The 16842-nt window shown below is 38.8% G+C and overlaps 2 protein-coding genes across 2 annotated transcripts in view; one reads left to right on the top strand and one right to left on the bottom strand.

Moving 5' to 3' along the window:
- Window positions 1-7152, bottom strand: part of plekha7b (pleckstrin homology domain containing, family A member 7b) — a 99249-nt gene extending 92097 nt beyond the window's left edge. Inside the window, exons 1-2 of the mRNA XM_074616576.1 lie at window positions 6882-7152; window positions 5788-5996 (exon numbers count right to left, since the gene is read on the bottom strand). The gene's annotated coding sequence lies outside the window, so the exon portion shown is untranslated. The remainder of the gene's footprint in view (window positions 1-5787; window positions 5997-6881) is intronic.
- A 1123-nt stretch (window positions 7153-8275) lies between these two features.
- On the top strand, window positions 8276-16623 carry nucb2a (nucleobindin 2a). The gene is made up of 14 exons (XM_074616659.1): window positions 8276-8416; window positions 8783-8929; window positions 10741-10848; window positions 11538-11670; window positions 11829-11932; window positions 12409-12594; window positions 12835-12925; window positions 13187-13245; window positions 13329-13421; window positions 13574-13663; window positions 13760-13930; window positions 14224-14284; window positions 14364-15360; window positions 15425-16623. Exons 2-13 carry the CDS (start codon window positions 8783-8785, stop codon window positions 14582-14584), a joined length of 1464 nt encoding a protein of 487 aa, XP_074472760.1. The 5' UTR covers window positions 8276-8416; the 3' UTR covers window positions 14585-15360; window positions 15425-16623.
- The last annotated feature ends 219 nt before the right edge of the window (window positions 16624-16842 follow it).

Raw genomic sequence — 16842 nt, 5'->3', positions numbered from 1 at the left:
TTAGGACCTAATGATATAAATAAGGGCTATTAGAGTGTTGGTACTAGGGAGTTGATTTACCTAAAAAAATTATCTGCTGAGTTACAGACGTCTCTTTCCCAATGTAAGTCTATGGGGAAAAGTCTTTTTGGGCCCAATGGCATCACGTGACAGACACGGAAGTTGTAGTACCGCCATTTGGCCACTACGGAAATTGGAATCAATGACCAGCTCTCTTCCTGGGGGCTTGGTCTCAACGTGGCTGCCGGGTCACAAACTTTCTCATTTTACAGCTAAACGGTACACTACAAGATGTTTCTGAAAACATTTGAGGTGAGAAATAGGCATTACAGTAACACAATATTGATTCATATTTGATCAGCGCTGCCTAGTTTGACCGTTTGATCAGAGTTTGAGAGTGAATGACAGCTGCTCAGAGACGACAAACTCCAGCTCGGCTCTGATTGGTTGTTTTCCTCCGGTCTGTGAAATCTTGCAGATGCCATTAGGAGCACCGGAGAACATTGCAATAGACCCTCTTCTACTGATGTAATTTTCTTGAAACTACTCACAGCTTACTAAAGGTGCTGAGCAGAAAAATGTACAATGAAGAAAATATTCCAAGTACTTAAAGTTATCTATTGATTCTGATATACTGTATTGCTTTTGCAATAACCCTCCAAGAATCCTTCTATGAATGTTACCCTATACTGTATGTGCCCTTATGTTCATGGTAACTGTAGTACTGCATGACGACAAGAATGGAAAAATGCACAACCACACTTATGACCCAGAGTATGGAAAGAGAGGCTGGCATACATTTTTCAATTACACGTATTACCTTGAGACAAAGAAATAAAAAGCATTTGAGTGCTACAAGGTCTATGTAAAACTATGTGTGTGTGTGCGTGTGCGTGTGCGTGTGTGAGAGGGTGTGCGTGTGCTCAGAGCGGGGAATGCCTGCATGTGTGAATGAATGTACGTCCATGCATGGAGGCTTTAGATGAAGTTCGTCAGCTTCACATCACCTTCACTGCAGTCACGCTCTGAGGACAGAGAGCCTTCCTGACCATGACACATTACAATAATGCTTACACTGCATCAAACAGACCTGCCCAATTCACCAGTGCTGCCCATAAATTTCACTTGGGCTATGTCAGAGCAGGCAATGTTCAAAGTCACAGTAGTGTTGGCACAGGAGTTATTTTGCTGAGCATCGGGCAGACGAGCAGCAAGTCATCATGCTGTGTTCTCTTATATAACTGCATTATCATTAATATGATGAAACATATGGGGAAGAGCAAAAGGTATCCCAATAAACATGTCAAACAATCATATGAAGACATGCAGAAATACCTTCCCCTTGTGTTTCCTGGGAGGTGTAGATTACAGTAATCTTTATGTGCCCTTTGTGAAAGGAAAATAATACTGTATGGGGTGCACATCAGTGAGCAGAGAGCATCTGTCAACATTATAAATATTTGATCTGTGATTCCCTTTTGGGGATGCTTTGTTGAAACACTCTCCAGTGGTTTAAGGCACTGTTCTTCAAAGACAGTGAAAGATAAAACGTTTCCTCTAAAGAAAAAAAAAGCAGTATAGTGCAGCTGCCGTGCAGAAACCAATTCACTGTACACCTTCTAGTCCTATCTGCTTGACAGAGAACTCAAAGAACAAAATGATTTTCCCTGCTATAATAGGTTTCTAACCTTACATATGGGGTCTCTGTTCATATAGGACACATAATAAGAAATTAATTATCATGTAAATGAGATCTACAGATGGGTGACACGTTAAATGAAAAAAAAAAACAGAATATATTTAGAAACCAGCCCGTTCACACGAAAAAGGCGTATGAATGCCACGATAATGTACGAGGCATTTAGCGTGCAATAAGAACACCTTCCTTGCTTTAGGCGTGTCATTTGTACGCCATGTAGTCTGCACTGCAATGTAAACGCATCTGCGTAAATATGCTACGATCAGAGCTAGTGATGTAGAATAAAAAGCGAGGAAAGACTGATAATGATGGGCGGGAGGGGAGGTGGATGGGTCCAATAAACACAGGACTCAACCAGGAGACTGCTGTTCGAGACTGGTATTTTGTTTTGTTTCGTAAGATATGTTAGTGACATTTGTGACGTGTTTTCCATACTGATGTTACGTTGTTTCCGTACGTATTTTACTTAGTTTACGTACATATTTTAAGGCCAACCATGACGTTTTTCCTAAACCTAACTTAACTAAACTAAACTGCGGACGTTAATGTAGTTTTGTTGCGTGGCGTACAAATGACACAAAAAAAGCCAAAAATGCGGCGTCATGACACGCGGAATGTTTGTGTAATGTCGTGCTATTTATACGCCTCCCCGTGAGACCGGGTTATGCACATGCTTCTATACCAGCAGCCCATTCTCATTCCCAGGGCGTCAAATACCGATGCTTTGTCACGGCCGTCAGTACCGCCGCACAAGGCACCCTTTAGCGCCGGTATGAAACGCACCAGGCTTTTTCCATTAACTATTATGTAAACCCACCCGTGGCAACAGTAAACGCTCCGATAAAGTGCGCCGGAAGTGTGGTGATGTAGTTTAAAGAGCAAAAGAGACACACCGGGTGGGTGGGTGGGGAAGTGGAGACCGTTGTTTGTGTCCCGTGCGTCACGTTACAATCAGCTGTTCGTTCATATCCCATGTTCACAACGTTCAGTTTCATTTTCACTGTACAAACATAGTAGTTTTAAGCCCAACCATGTATTTTTTTCCTAAACCTAACTATAGTGGTTTTGTTGCCTAATTCTGAAGTGACGCCAAGGGTTACTATAGTGGTTTTGATGCTGAAAATAAAGTGACGCCGAGGGGTGTGACAAAGAGGCAGAATGTGACAAATTGAGATGAGAACGTGTTGTGAGGCACAAGGGGCACTGAATGGCTTTATGAGTTTTAAAATGATATGAATCATATGCTTTGGCCTTTACAATCACCAGGTCTAATCCCAACTGAAAACCTAAGGGAGTGTTAGACAGTCAGTGCCATCTATCATCATCAGTCTATGTCATGGAGCATTAAATCTGTTTTGGCAGCTCGTAGTGGCCCAACACCATACCAAAACACCTGTTATGTATGTTGGTTTTTCCTTTAATATCACACTTGTGTGTACTGTACTCATTATATCTTACCTTAAAGGAACAAGTCAAATATGTGGATCATAAAATGCTATATATTACTTCGGTAACAATAAGAGAACAGCCAACACCAGCGATCTGAAGAATGCTGCATTTTGCAGTGTTCTGCACTGTAAGGTCAAGCAGAGACCAGCAGAAGTCTGCAATAGGCATAAATACTGTCTGGATTAATCAATAACAATTATTGATATTGCTGTACTTAAATTTTATGCAACTTGTTGTGTTATCCTCAACCAGTCTGCAAAATGAAGCACAGGGTCGCTGCAACATTACCCATGCTGCAGTGTAATCATCCGCTATCCCCACTCAATTGCTGTTATTTGACCTTGCTATGATTTATCATCATCATCCCCACCACACACACACACACACACACACACACACACACACTTACACATACTAATTCATACACAAACACACACATACAGTAGCTGATGCGCAGTCCAGTGCAGCTCTGCAGTAGTACAGTCTCTGCTGCTGCTGCTGCTGATTCCTGCCTCTCGGCTGCCAGAGGCTCACAATGCAGCAAGGTGACTCAATGTTATTGTCTTCTCCTCAGAGAGTCTCCTCCCGCTGAATCACAGCTTACTAAAGGTGCTGAGTAGAAAACGTAATAAAGATTCTCTTTTCTGACTTTCATCTCAGAACAGTTTGGGTCCTAATCTATCTGGCAGATGCCCACAAAGGAAATCAATAACACCTTGTGAGAAATGCATTTTCTTTTCTTTTTTAATTATCCCTTAATCTCAGCAGGGTATATTATATAAATGAATGTTTACAGGTGACTCAAAGTGCCTGAATTACTAAGTACACACCGTGTATGATAATATTTAGACAGCAGTCTCCTGTTCATTATGCGGCACATTTAATCATTGTATAGTTGTTGATTAAAAAGAAGTGCTGATCTTCCCCATCTGCTCTAGCATTCTTTCACTTTCTATATTAGTTGGAACTAAGACAATGATTAATTACCTTCCAGCTCATTGAACTATTACTCTGACATCTACAGGGCAGGGATGTTATATTTAGTCATAAGCCAACCGAACCAGATAAAAATTAGATTCATTGTCTTGCTGTACCTGCCAAGACTCATAAATAGCCTTTTGGGGTTTTTATTCAAGCACTCATCGTTCCAGCACAAAGACATTGTTTTTACAACTCCTGGGCAACAAATGTATGCCCCCTATCATAAAAGAAACGGGTCATCTGGAATCTAATTTGAACACAGTTTGAATCTCGTTTTTTAATCTGTCTGTGTTTATACTAAAACTCAATAAATAGAACAACTACTGCTGTACCGTTGCAGGGGCTAACAAGGACCATAGCTTCTGGTTTATTTTCATCATGCACTCATTATCTCCTGTGGCTCCTGGCATTACCTGACCAGTTAAACTATCATGGACTTCTAGTTCTACATGACTATGAACAGACTGGAATAATGGAACTCAGCCAATACAGCACAATAGCACCCTCTGTTGGAGGGATAGGGGATTATATGTGTGTATACAGTATATGATTCTGCATATAACATCAATGTTGAAGTGATCAAATCAAAGCATTAAAGCTGAAGTAGGTGAGATTGGAGATAATAAAAAGTTATTTTTATAAAACGCTATATCCTGACAGTAGTACATGAGAGAGGTAATCTGAAAAAAAACAAAAAACGTGCCTCTGTGTCCTCCGCTGCTCCTAATGGCATCTGCAAGATTTCACAGACCGAAGGAAAACAACCAGTCAGAGGTGATCTGGAGTCTGCCATCCAGCTGCCGTCGATGAGCAGCTGTCATTCACTCGCGAACTCCGATCAAACGGTCAAACTAGGCAGCGCTGATCAAATATGAATCAATATTCTGTTACTATAATGCCTATTTCTCTCCTCAAATGTTTTCAGAATCATCTTGTAGTGTACGGTTTAGCTGTAAAATTAGAAAGTTTGTGACCCGGCAGCCATGTGGAGATCTCTTGAGAAAATACCAAGCATCGCCCACATGGCCGGAGCACAGCCAATAGGAACGCTCTCTCTCTCTCTGAAATAACCTGTAATTGGTCAAAGTCTCCGATCATCATGAGGAGGTGCAGAAGTCTAGTTTTCTCTCAGAGCACTTGAATTACAATATGCTGAAAAGATATTATGGAATTTTGCCCAATGATGCCAAAAAGTGTTGCCTACTGAAGCTTTAAATGGTAAATGGCTGCACTTATATTACATCATCCAAGTGCTTTACAATTTCACCCATTCACACACACACACAGGAGCTCTAGGAAGAGTGGACAATCCTCTCAACCTCCTGAGCCAAAGCCTCCATTTCAATTGATCATTTACAAAGTGTGGCTCTAAATTAACCAACTTTCAGTCTCTGTTGTGACAAAACGCTGTCCCCAATGACTAACCAACTAGAGTAACATATTTGATTACATTCCATTTGATGGCAGTGAAAGCTATACACCTACTAGTGAGTTTAATCATTTGATAAATTACTCTTAATCACATTGTAAGCGCTTAATTGGAAATAAGATGTGTGCATAACAGTTTATAACACATATCATTAGTGGATCACTGTGTTTGGGTATTTGCATATAAAGCAGTAGCCTAGAAAAGTGTTCACTTCTTTCAGATTACTTACAGTTCTCACAATTTCTTTGAGTGTTTCCAGAAAGCTCACAGACGTGCTGGTTACATCAGCTGGTGCAGGCTGCAGGGTGCATCCAGAGGAGTGTATCCATCTGTAAGTACAGCCACCACGTTCCATGTAAGATCTCCCCTTGAGCACAGTCAGCGAGGCTGGTGGGGTGAGAGGTGCACTTGGACCCATTAATCACAGACTGCTGCTCCCTGAGTTGAGTAAACAATTCGTTCAAGTACTGTACTTACATAAGGGCTATTTTGAGGTACTTGTACTTTAAACAAGTATTTCCATTTTATTTTATGCTACTTTTTACTTCGAATCCACTACAGCTTTAGTTGCAAGCTAATCTGCAGAGTAATATTTTACACACATAGGCCTACATAACATATGCCAACAATGCCTTGATATTGACTAAACAACATTATCTAAATTTGTTACAATTTGGCTCCACCTTTAGCAGCTGCAACATCTCAATACAGCAAACACATAAATGCATCAGTAATAACAATTCACTATTATAATATGCAATATACTATCAGGGGCCTGAATAAAGCATGCTTTTATTTGGAACATTTTGCTGGTTATACGCTACTTATGTACTTCTACTTAGGTTACATTTTATAGTATAATCATGTATTTTTTACACTGTGGTATAAGCCTACTATTTTCACTTCAGTAAATTATTTGAAAAGCCTAGCCTACACAAGTCCACTACTTGTGCAGTGAAATAATAGTAGACATATTGCAGGCCCTATATGCTTACTTCAGCGAAAGGGATAATTCAGCACCTTTTATGTGGATATTCAATCAGTGTTGATGGTGAATGTAGTCCACTGAAGAAATAAATTCCCCAGTGCATGCTAAATTGATAAAAAAAAAAAACTGATTTCTCCTGCTGCAGAGCCGTGCCTGCTGTGACTACATGTACCAGAATGCATTGCGCGTGAGCTAATTAACTCACAACAAGTCAATGAAGGTATATTCTTACGAGAAAATACAACAACCGCAAGTTTCTCTCACTGAACTAAAGCAGGCTAACTCACCATAAAACACACGTCATTCAAACCGGACAGAAACTAAATAAAACTCACCAAAACCTGCAGTTTAGTGCTGAATAGGGTGTCCAGCTCCAGCACACCTGTCCAGGTGAGGAGGAAAACTCTCATGCATAATAACACCTGCACGTCTCGCCCTCTGGGTTGTCCTCATCCTCGTCCATAACATCGTCTGCACTCATATTTTGGGAGGACATTTTCACTGTTGGAAACGTAACACTTGGCAAAGAGAACAAGGAAGTGTTTGAACAGCAGCTACCAAACCTGAAGTAGCACCATGGAGGCACTCTGCTCTTCCTTTACCTCCACAGCAACGTCACTGTCAAGTCACTGGGTGAAGGAAGAACCACAGATTTTATAATATATACCAGAATAAAAAAAAAAAGTTATGTATACCAGAATTTATTATTTTATTTATTTATTACTTATAATATTTTGGGGATGCTGTTCAACATTATTTAAAAAAGTAAAACTTGACAAACAATTCAATTTCAGGATAAAGACATATTTATATGTTTTGAAGGTAATGAGAAACAAATTTGCCATTGCAATTTTGCATCAATTTGGCACCATGATAAGAACCATTAAGAATAAGAAGACAATTAAAACTAATTATGTGTTTGATAAATTGATATATATATATATAGATATATATATATATATATTTCTTAAATAAAGAAATTAACAGAGAACAGATATATATCTGCAGTTCTTGCCGATGTTCTCTGGCACAGCTGCCAAATCTGTTCTTTTTTATTTCTTATATATATTTATATATATATATAAATAAATAATAAAAAAATATATATATATAAATACAAAAATATATATATACAAATATATATGTACAAATAAATCTATATATATATAAATCTATATATATAAATAAATCTACATATATAAATAAATCTATATAGATATATAAATATATATATATAAATATATAAATATATATATATATAAATACATATAAATATATATATATATATTTTTACATATATATTTATATAAATATATATTTATATATATTTTTTATTTATATATATATATATATTTTGTTTTTTATTATTATTATTATAAATTCAATTCAAAAGCAATTATCGTTTTCACAAATGAAATAATAAACAAGACAGATGTAGCCTACACAGGTTACGAATCATAAATAAATCACTAATTCATCCGAAAATTGTGGTGAAAATCAAAAACTGTGCTCATAAAAAAAGAGTCATAATGTATCATTTAGCATCACTCAGGCTTTATCTTTATCTTCCCTGTATCATATGATCATGTATTATGTGTGTTTCTTGACCTTCACTCTTTTAATCTGTTGGTATCGATTCGATTAGAAACCAGAAGGTCCCGCCCACCTGCTCTGTCGTCATCTCGCCACGTACAACTCACTGCAGCCTAACGTGCTAGTCCATTATTGACGGACAGCTGAATTGACCAATGAGGTTAACGCTGCCACTCACTCACACAACCTACCCTGCTGACTAGCTCACACAGCTAGCTGCCGACACAAGTCCAGCTGAGAGGAAGCAGAGCAGACGAGCTCCAGGATCCATAATAAAGTGAGTATACAGGGAAAACGCTCACCTATGGAGCTCTGTAGTGAAGCTGTTGACCTTTAACGTTTAGTGTCATGACCATGTTGTGCTCAGACTGACTCACACATGAGTAGTTTAGGTGCTTGACTGTGATTAGCTCAATCTGTCAGTGGCAGAGCTAAAGCTACACCAGCAGCTTCCTCTGCATAGATCAGCAGCTAGACAATAATATGCAACCTATGTGCAGGCTAGAGGAGCTATTTCAATCAGGGTACATGAGGAAGCTGGCCACACAACGACCCGTGTTGACTGTTTATCTTCACATACTGTATATAATGTAAATAATACTATAGTATGTATAACTGTTCATTAATTGTCTTCGTTTTCCAGATGTGTTGGAGCAGGGCCCTTCTCTCCGGCAGGCTTCTTCTGTTGCTGGTCCAGATGTTGTATTTAGAGGCAGTGCCCATCAGTATGGATAAGACAAAAGTCCTCCGAGAGCCAGAGATAAAAGCCGAAGAGACTCCAGCTAGTGTGGTAAGAAGACACAAGATGTATACACATCATAACGCAAATCATCATTCCTGTTATTTTGTCTTACAGCCAGGGTGTGAAATTTACCTTTTTCCTCTCCTGTCACTGAACATTTCTACCAGCCCTCTTTTTTTTTTGTCTGCCACTTCTGAAATCTAGGTAGAAAGCTTTAAAATAGTAAACACTGACTCAGTGGTACCAGACCGTAGAATTATGGGATATATCATGTAACCTTAATGCATGACTATATTTATAACACTTCATTTTACAGGTCTGCAAATTTCATGGTAATTAGGTGATAAATAGCAAGTTACCTATTTTAAATTTCTATGGAATTACTGCCAAATTACCCCAACGCTTACCTCAAAATGTATCGAAAATTACTTTATTATAAACATAATTTAATAATTATATGCTAAAACAGTATATAATTGTTAAAATAGGGCCCTTAGGCTTGAGAAGCGGCTGCTCTTCATCGGTCATGGAAAACCAAAACTAATAGAAGACACTTCTGATCAGGCACAAATCTCACAATTGTGTGACTTATGTCTACACAAATGTAACCTGGTAGCTAATATCATGATTCAGGGAATTTTTTTATGAAATTAAGTTATTTGCTAATTATTATCTATTTACCAGCAGACATGGAAATAAAGCAAAACAATGAACTTTGTATTTTTTACCTGGAAATGTATTAAATAAATTACCAGCTATTGAGAAATAGTGGACCTGTAAAATTAAGTGTTACCCAATATATTAATTAATATAAGGAAAACCGATCTGCCATGGTGGCAGGTGACCTGAAATTTTCACCTGCCACAGCCAACATTTAGCCTGTATATTTGGCAGGTGGCAGGTGCTAATTTCATTCCCTGCTTACAGCCATAGTTGGTAGCAAAAACAATAAATTAAACAACAGATTAAAGAGTCTACACCAACATTTTATCTGGCTTTGATAATTAACATCTTTTTAAATCAACTACAAATCCCAAATCTACAGCTTCTCAAATATGGAGATTGTTTTTCTGTTTCGTATAATTATGAATATTTAAGAATGTATGTAGGCTTATGTAACTTGGGATAGGCCTTAATCATTTTATACAGAAAATGACTAATCAATGTTCAGAAAATAAGGAGCATAAATAACTTGTTAGTTACAGCCCTGGTGCTGTGCAGTTATGTCGCTGTTATCAGCTGCTTCACAGGCAGTAAACAAGAGAGAGCTTGGTAACAGCACCCAGATTAATTGAAATGAGAGATGGCCTTATGTCTCTAGCGCTACAATTAAATTACCTCAATCAGACACTCCACTCAAAAATCACACATCCATTTCATCATCAGTACAACAGCTCCAGATGTCGTTGCTCTGTCTCTGATTTCTGCCTCAGGAGGAGTTTGTCCATGTTAAATATTGACTTACTGGGTTAACAGAGCTTAAACAAATACCATGTAGATTGTGTCTTGAGGTGAGAATGCATACAAATGCAACCTTTTTTATGGAGAATTAAATAAGTGGTCTTTAACTACAGAACAGCTGCAGCATATGGCAATTTGCAGAAGGCAGTAATACCATTTGTAGACATTTATAACAAAACCTGTTATCTCTACATCAAACATCTGGACAGAGGATCTGTTTTGTTGGTCAGCAGATGCGTATCCCGTCACTCACTTACACAGTCTTCACTACATCAGCCCTCTTGAAGAAGTGCTGACAATAAAACATAATAAACAAAAAGTGATGATCATTGTAGGATTACTTGGTGTGTTATGTGTAATATACAATTAAGTGACATTTGATTTGTTCCATTTTATAGGACACAGGACTCCACTACGACCGCTACCTCAGGGAAGTCATTGATTTTCTAGAGAAAGATCAGCACTTCAGAGAAAAGCTCCACAATACAGACATGGAAGACATCAAGGTAGCCTGCTTTTCTTTTGTTTAGTCTTATCAGCCATGTGTAAACTACTCGTACATCATTACTCTGACTGGTAAATTATGGGCTTTCACTTGATCATGGATTTGTTAAAGATCTTATTGATAACATTTATATGTAGGCTCGGTGGATATATTAAAAAAGAATACATCCACAGAGCCTTTAGAAAGGTGCCGAATAAAAATATTGCTTTTCCTGAAAAAGATTATTATGATTGTGAATTAATCATTTAAAAATGTTGGCGGGTCTAAAATGAATGTTTTGTTTATATCTGTGGAATATATCTGACGTTTGGTTCCCTCTTCCAACAAGGCTTGTGAGCCAATAGTAGTACAATGTTGGTATCACATGGAATCTCTGGGTCGTCAGTTAGTGTAGAAAAAAAAAGATAAATGGCTGAGTTTGATGGTAAATCTGGCAACCACTTGTTGTAAAGTAAATGCAATGGAATGGGGGAGGAGAGGGGAGGTTATCTATAGCAGCTTTAAGAAATACTACCAATAGCTTTTCTTCTTCTTTTTTAAAATTTTGGTTCGATGCACCATTTTTTTTTTTTTCAAGTTTAGAGAATAATATTAGTGAAACGTTGAATTTATCTATTTATTACATGTACTGCTATAACTCTAAGTGTTCATTAACACAAGCTGACACAAATGTATTGATGTATAATACAGCAAGGCAAGCTGGCCAAAGAGCTGGACTTTGTCAGCCATCATGTCAGAACAAAGCTGGACGAGTTGAAGAGGCAGGAGGTGAGCCGACTCCGAACTCTGATTAAGGCCAAGCAAGACCTTGAAGGAGGGAACGGTATGTTGTGCAACAACATTTATATTTCATTTTGATCTATATTTAAAGTTAGATGCTACAACTTAAATAGTACATAAAGGTGAATAAATTATAAGGAAAATTCTATGTTATGTATCTGTGTATGTTGTTATTTATGTCATTGATTCCTCCCTGAATAGACATTGCAGTGGACCACCAGGCTATGCTCAAACAGTTTGAGTACCTGAACCACATGAACCCACATACATTTGAAGTGGATGACCTGGATCGGCTCATCAGATCGGTAAATCTCATTGCTACTTCATGCCATAAAGAATGTTGAATTGAGGACATGTTCACACTATTTCAGTTTTCATTTCAGTTCATTATTAGCACAAATTGTCAAGATTGAGGGGACAAGTTTAGGCCTGCTCCTCTAGCTCATTTGCTGTTCAAAGAAAATTACATTTCTTATTAATTATTTTAAAATGCATGACATAGGTTTGAAGTCTTTACAAGTTGGTTTTCATACCTAATTGAAGCAACAGCATGAATGGAGCCTGGGGGGGTAGAAGCATTCAGACATCTCAGTAAACGGTACTATACGCTGAATGCATGCAGTTAAATAAATAAGCTTAGTTTAGTTTCCAGATGGGCTAACAATGTGAAATAAGGTAATTTCCCCCATAACTATTAGGTAGGACATTGTACCATATTAATTTATAAATTTCAATCAAAGCGGATTTCTAACCTTTGTCATTTTTTCCCCCATGTGTAAAGGCCACTAAAGATCTGGAGAACTACGACAAAGAGAGACACGAGGAGTTCAAGAAGTATGAGATGACGAAAGAGCACGACAGAAAGGAACACCTGAAAACGCTGGATGACGACGAAAGGAAAAAAGAGGAGGAGCACTATGAGGAGATGAAGAAGAAGCACGCTGACCACCCTAAAGTCAACCACCCGGTGAGTCTGATTCAGGCACACACACACACACACACACACACATGGCTGGCAACCTGAAACACAGATATGATGTGTTTTGTTTCATGAAGAGAAACTCTTTAGTCCAGACCAGTACATGGTTGGTTTTGGGTTTCTACGGAGTGTATGTCCAGTATTGACGTGAACTATCTACCAGAATGTTGAAACGTGTTGTTATTTATCCAGCTGTAATTCAAATGTGATTTTGCTTCCATGTTGCAGGGTAGCCAGAATCAACTGAAGGAGGTGTGGGAGGAAGCTGATGGCTTGGACCCTGAAGATTTTGACCCCAAGACTTTTTTCAACCTGCACGGTGAGACCTTTATCCACCGGCAACTGTAAAGGCTGAGGGGATGATGCTCATTTATACATAATCTGCCTGCCGAGGGGGAGCGAGAGAGTTTAAGTATCTCGGGGTCTTGTTCATGAGTGAGAGTAAAATGGAGTGGGAGATGGAAAGGCGGTTCGGTGCGGCGCCTGCAGTTATGCGGGCGCTATACCGGACCGTTGCTATTCCTTGCTAATGGTGTATTTGTTCATCACAGTCTTTTTCCTTTCTTTCTTTATACTGCAGATACCAACGGAGATGGCTATTTTGATGAACAGGAACTGGAGGCATTGTTCACCAAAGAGGTAAGTAAAGCCATGGCATCTGAAAACGTGTCACGTTTCAGTGAATGGTCTTTGCACTGACTGTTGGTCTCTGTGATTTTTAGCTGGAAAAAATCTATGACCCCACCAATGAAGAGGATGATATGGTGGAGATGGAGGAAGAGAGGCTGCGTATGAGAGAGCATGTTATGAACGAGGTACAGTAAGTTGCACGGTTACATGATAGTTTTTTGCATATGCATATGCATAGAGCCTCCCATTTGTTATCTATTGCCTTGACAGTCAATAAATTATAGTGTATGTGATTTATTTCTTTGCATTAAGCTCTTCGCTCCCGTCTTCCTCATAGGTGGATTCTAACAAAGACAGACTGGTCTCGTTAGAGGAGTTCCTGGTTGCTACAAAGAAAAAGGAATTCTTGGAGCCCGATAGCTGGGAGGTGAGACACAATATATTTATCACATCAACAGTAATGTCATCTCAAAAGAAGTAGGACTGTAATAAGCTGGTGCCACGTCCGCTCTGTGCTCCTCAGACCCTGGAGCAGAACCAGGCCTACACAGACGAGGAGATGAAGGAGTTTGAGGAGCATCTTACTCAGCAGGAACAGGATCTCAACCAGAAGTCTGTTGACCTCCAGCAACAGAGAGAGGAGCTGGAGAGACAGCAGGAGCAGCTGAATGCACAGAAAGTAGAGCTGCAACAGGTACGGAGTGGTACACGGTTATCGGAAATATTGTAGTTGCAGGCGAGGTTTGATACAGTAGCTTTATTCCAACAGTGGACTGTTCTCATCCAAACTTGATTCTGTAAGTTTTGTAGGAAAATGTAGTTCTGTAGGAGGTTTCACCTGAACAAGACACCAAATCTGTGCGTAGAATCTCAGTGTAACTACATTTTCTGACTTAATTACCCTCTGTATTTAAGCTTAAACTGACTCTGACTATCCACAGTACTGTGTGCATTCACCAAATATAACAATATGAAAACTCGTTACAGGCAGTCGAGCACATGGAACGGCTGAAATCACAGAAAGTAGAACCCCCTCCAGAGGTTCACGGTGAGTTTCGATCGCACCCTTCTGTCTTGTGATTTTACCACCTGACCTCTGAGAATGTCAAACTGTTTCCTTGTTACAGTTGAAGGAAATGCCATCCCAGAGATGCACGAAGTCGACCTCCAGCTGCATCCTGAACATGAGGCCCAACAGCAAGCGCATCATCCTGCACCCCACGATCCGCAATATACACCTCAGGAACACCATGAAGACCTGGCCCAGCATGGTCTGCCCCAGACACACCATGATCTGCCACCAGGCCACCAGGAAGCTGCACAGGGCCAGCAGCATCACCTGCCATAACAATGCTGTCAGAACTTGAACCTCCACAAACCAGACTTTTCGCAGCACCTCCACTCCAGTGTGCAGAGGAGCAGTTCCTCCTGCGTATTAGGGCCTCTTTAACCAGCATGACTTAGGGGTTTGGAGGACACTTGAGATGAAGGAGAGCAGAACGAAAGGAATCCCTGCTGAATGACACCGGTGTTTGATAACTGTAATCCTTGGATAACATAACAGAATTACAATAGTAAAAATGACCAACCATGGACGTGCATAGTTACATTTTCAAGGAGTGTTTGATTACAGAAATTATCCAGAATGTTTGGTAATACAATTATACAAAAATATAATATTTGTGAGCCTTCTTTACCCGATGTTTGTCGTACAGAACCTCTAACAATGCTACTGGCTCTACAACCTGATAGGTCTGAGCTAAGAGCTGGTTGGATATGTACAGTGCAGCGGTTGAGGGGGATAAGGTGTAAAAAGTCATTTGAATTTTGAGTTAGATTTTCTGACTTGACTATCAAGATACCCCCAAACACTTTAAAAAAAAAAAAAAGAGTTTACATGTGTGACTTATGGTGAAATGTGTTTCACTGGACTGCATCAAACATTTTAGAAATTGGGTGCAAGAGACATTTTTAAGATTTTCTATTACAGCATTAAGAGCCTGAAAGCAAAAAAGGCACTATAGCAATTTTACCCAATGTGCAGCATCTTGACACCCTAATCAGAACTATTTCACCTAAAAAGTAAAATTAAGGACTTTTTGATGCAAACACGTATAGTATCATGTAATCATAACCCACAAGAGTCTGGTCCGATCTGTCCAAAACATTTTATTTCCATCATCTCTAGCCGCGACTGTCACAAAATATTCCAGTCTTTTAACCAGAAACGCCCTCATGAAGCCAGACTGTTCACTTTTCAAGACTTACCAATACTTTTGCTACTTTCTTAATGTTTCATATGTTTCATCAGATGTTTACCTACCTTGAAACATCTTCGGATTTTTCTCAATTGTAAAGACATCGGATACAGGTCTACAGAAACACTGCAGCTGCTCTCCGCTGACTTAAATGTCAACATAAATAAAGGTGCTAGGTTCTTTAAATAAAGATAGGTGTGGAACAGCCCTCCATTCAACAACTATTTCCCCTCCGTCATTACAGCCCAAAGTCCTGCAGATGCTTACATGATGGGAGCTTTAGGCTACTTACCTCTGAAATAATCCATTTGCTTTGGTACACTCAACAGTATGATGGGCTTTTCGATTTTGGTCTATTGTTCATACATAAAAAGTGTATGTGACATGTTTATATGTATATGAGTTGGTCATGGCTTTTACTTTGTTTTAATATAACAAGTTTTGCTGATTTAAGGTGTAGACTTTTACTCCGTTGTCTTTCTTCACAATGTTCTGCGTCAAAGTATTTTGCTGGATTTAATAAACTAGTTCAGTTAATTTAAAGATTTGATCAGAAAAAAGGGCAAAGCTGAGTCTGATGATACCACTGTCTTTTTATATCTGTTTAATATTGTCTGTTAAAGTCAAAGTGTGACATGAAAACCTCTGAATTTGCTTTCAGTCTACGTCATTGTATTTGGCACCAGATGTGTATTACTTGGTTCTAATTTGAAAAACACGGCATGGCATATTTCCCCACAAATGACCAGTTTGGTGTAATTGCTGTTCTATCCAGGTTGCTTTTTTCATGTAATGTGGTTTCTTCTAGCTGTCAGACTGTGACCATGGCAATCGGCTGTTTACCTATTGCCACTTTTTACTGAAGAAAGCTTCATTTGCATCCAGTGAGATAACAGATCTGACATGTTGTGGTTTTACTTTATACAAAATTTAGATATATTCAGGAATATGTTTCTTTTTTTGTGGTGTCATTTGTTTTCTGTGTGCCAAGTGTTCCTTTGAGACAATACTGCATCATAATTTGCACAAAATGTACAGATTGCGTTTTTCCGATCGCTTGCTGCTGGATAAAATACAGTCATTTGACAACCTCAGTTCAAGATAATAAAACAGTTATTATGACCTTTCAGTTTGTGTAACAGATTTTATCACTTAATGAATTACCCATCAAACTCTTACAGTACAATGTACACAGTTAAGTGGATAATCCACACAAGCAATATATTAAATGTAAAGCAATGGCACCTTATTTGTTGAAACAGAAAGCTTCAGTATGACCGTAGAAGAATGGACCCTAATACTGTAGTAGGATTTAATTAGCGATGTTTGTTCTTACCATGTTTATTCC

The sequence above is a fragment of the Sebastes fasciatus genome, chromosome 2 (assembly GCF_043250625.1).
Source record: "Sebastes fasciatus isolate fSebFas1 chromosome 2, fSebFas1.pri, whole genome shotgun sequence".
Lineage (NCBI taxonomy): Eukaryota > Metazoa > Chordata > Actinopteri > Perciformes > Sebastidae > Sebastes > Sebastes fasciatus.
The sequence above is the reverse complement of the archived record's forward strand: the minus strand, read 5'-3'. Positions and strand labels throughout refer to the sequence as shown.

Bases quoted from the DNA above. Each gene is read 5' to 3' on its own strand.
- nucb2a (XM_074616659.1), top strand. From the start codon at position 8,783: ATGTGTTGGAGCAGGGCCCTTCTCTCCGGCAGGCTTCTTCTGTTGCTG. The intron at 8,930-10,740 runs GTAAGAAGACAC...TCCATTTTATAG, and splicing joins AAGAGACTCCAGCTAGTGTG to GACACAGGACTCCACTACGA. The intron at 12,595-12,834 runs GTGAGTCTGATT...TCCATGTTGCAG, and splicing joins ACCCTAAAGTCAACCACCCG to GGTAGCCAGAATCAACTGAA.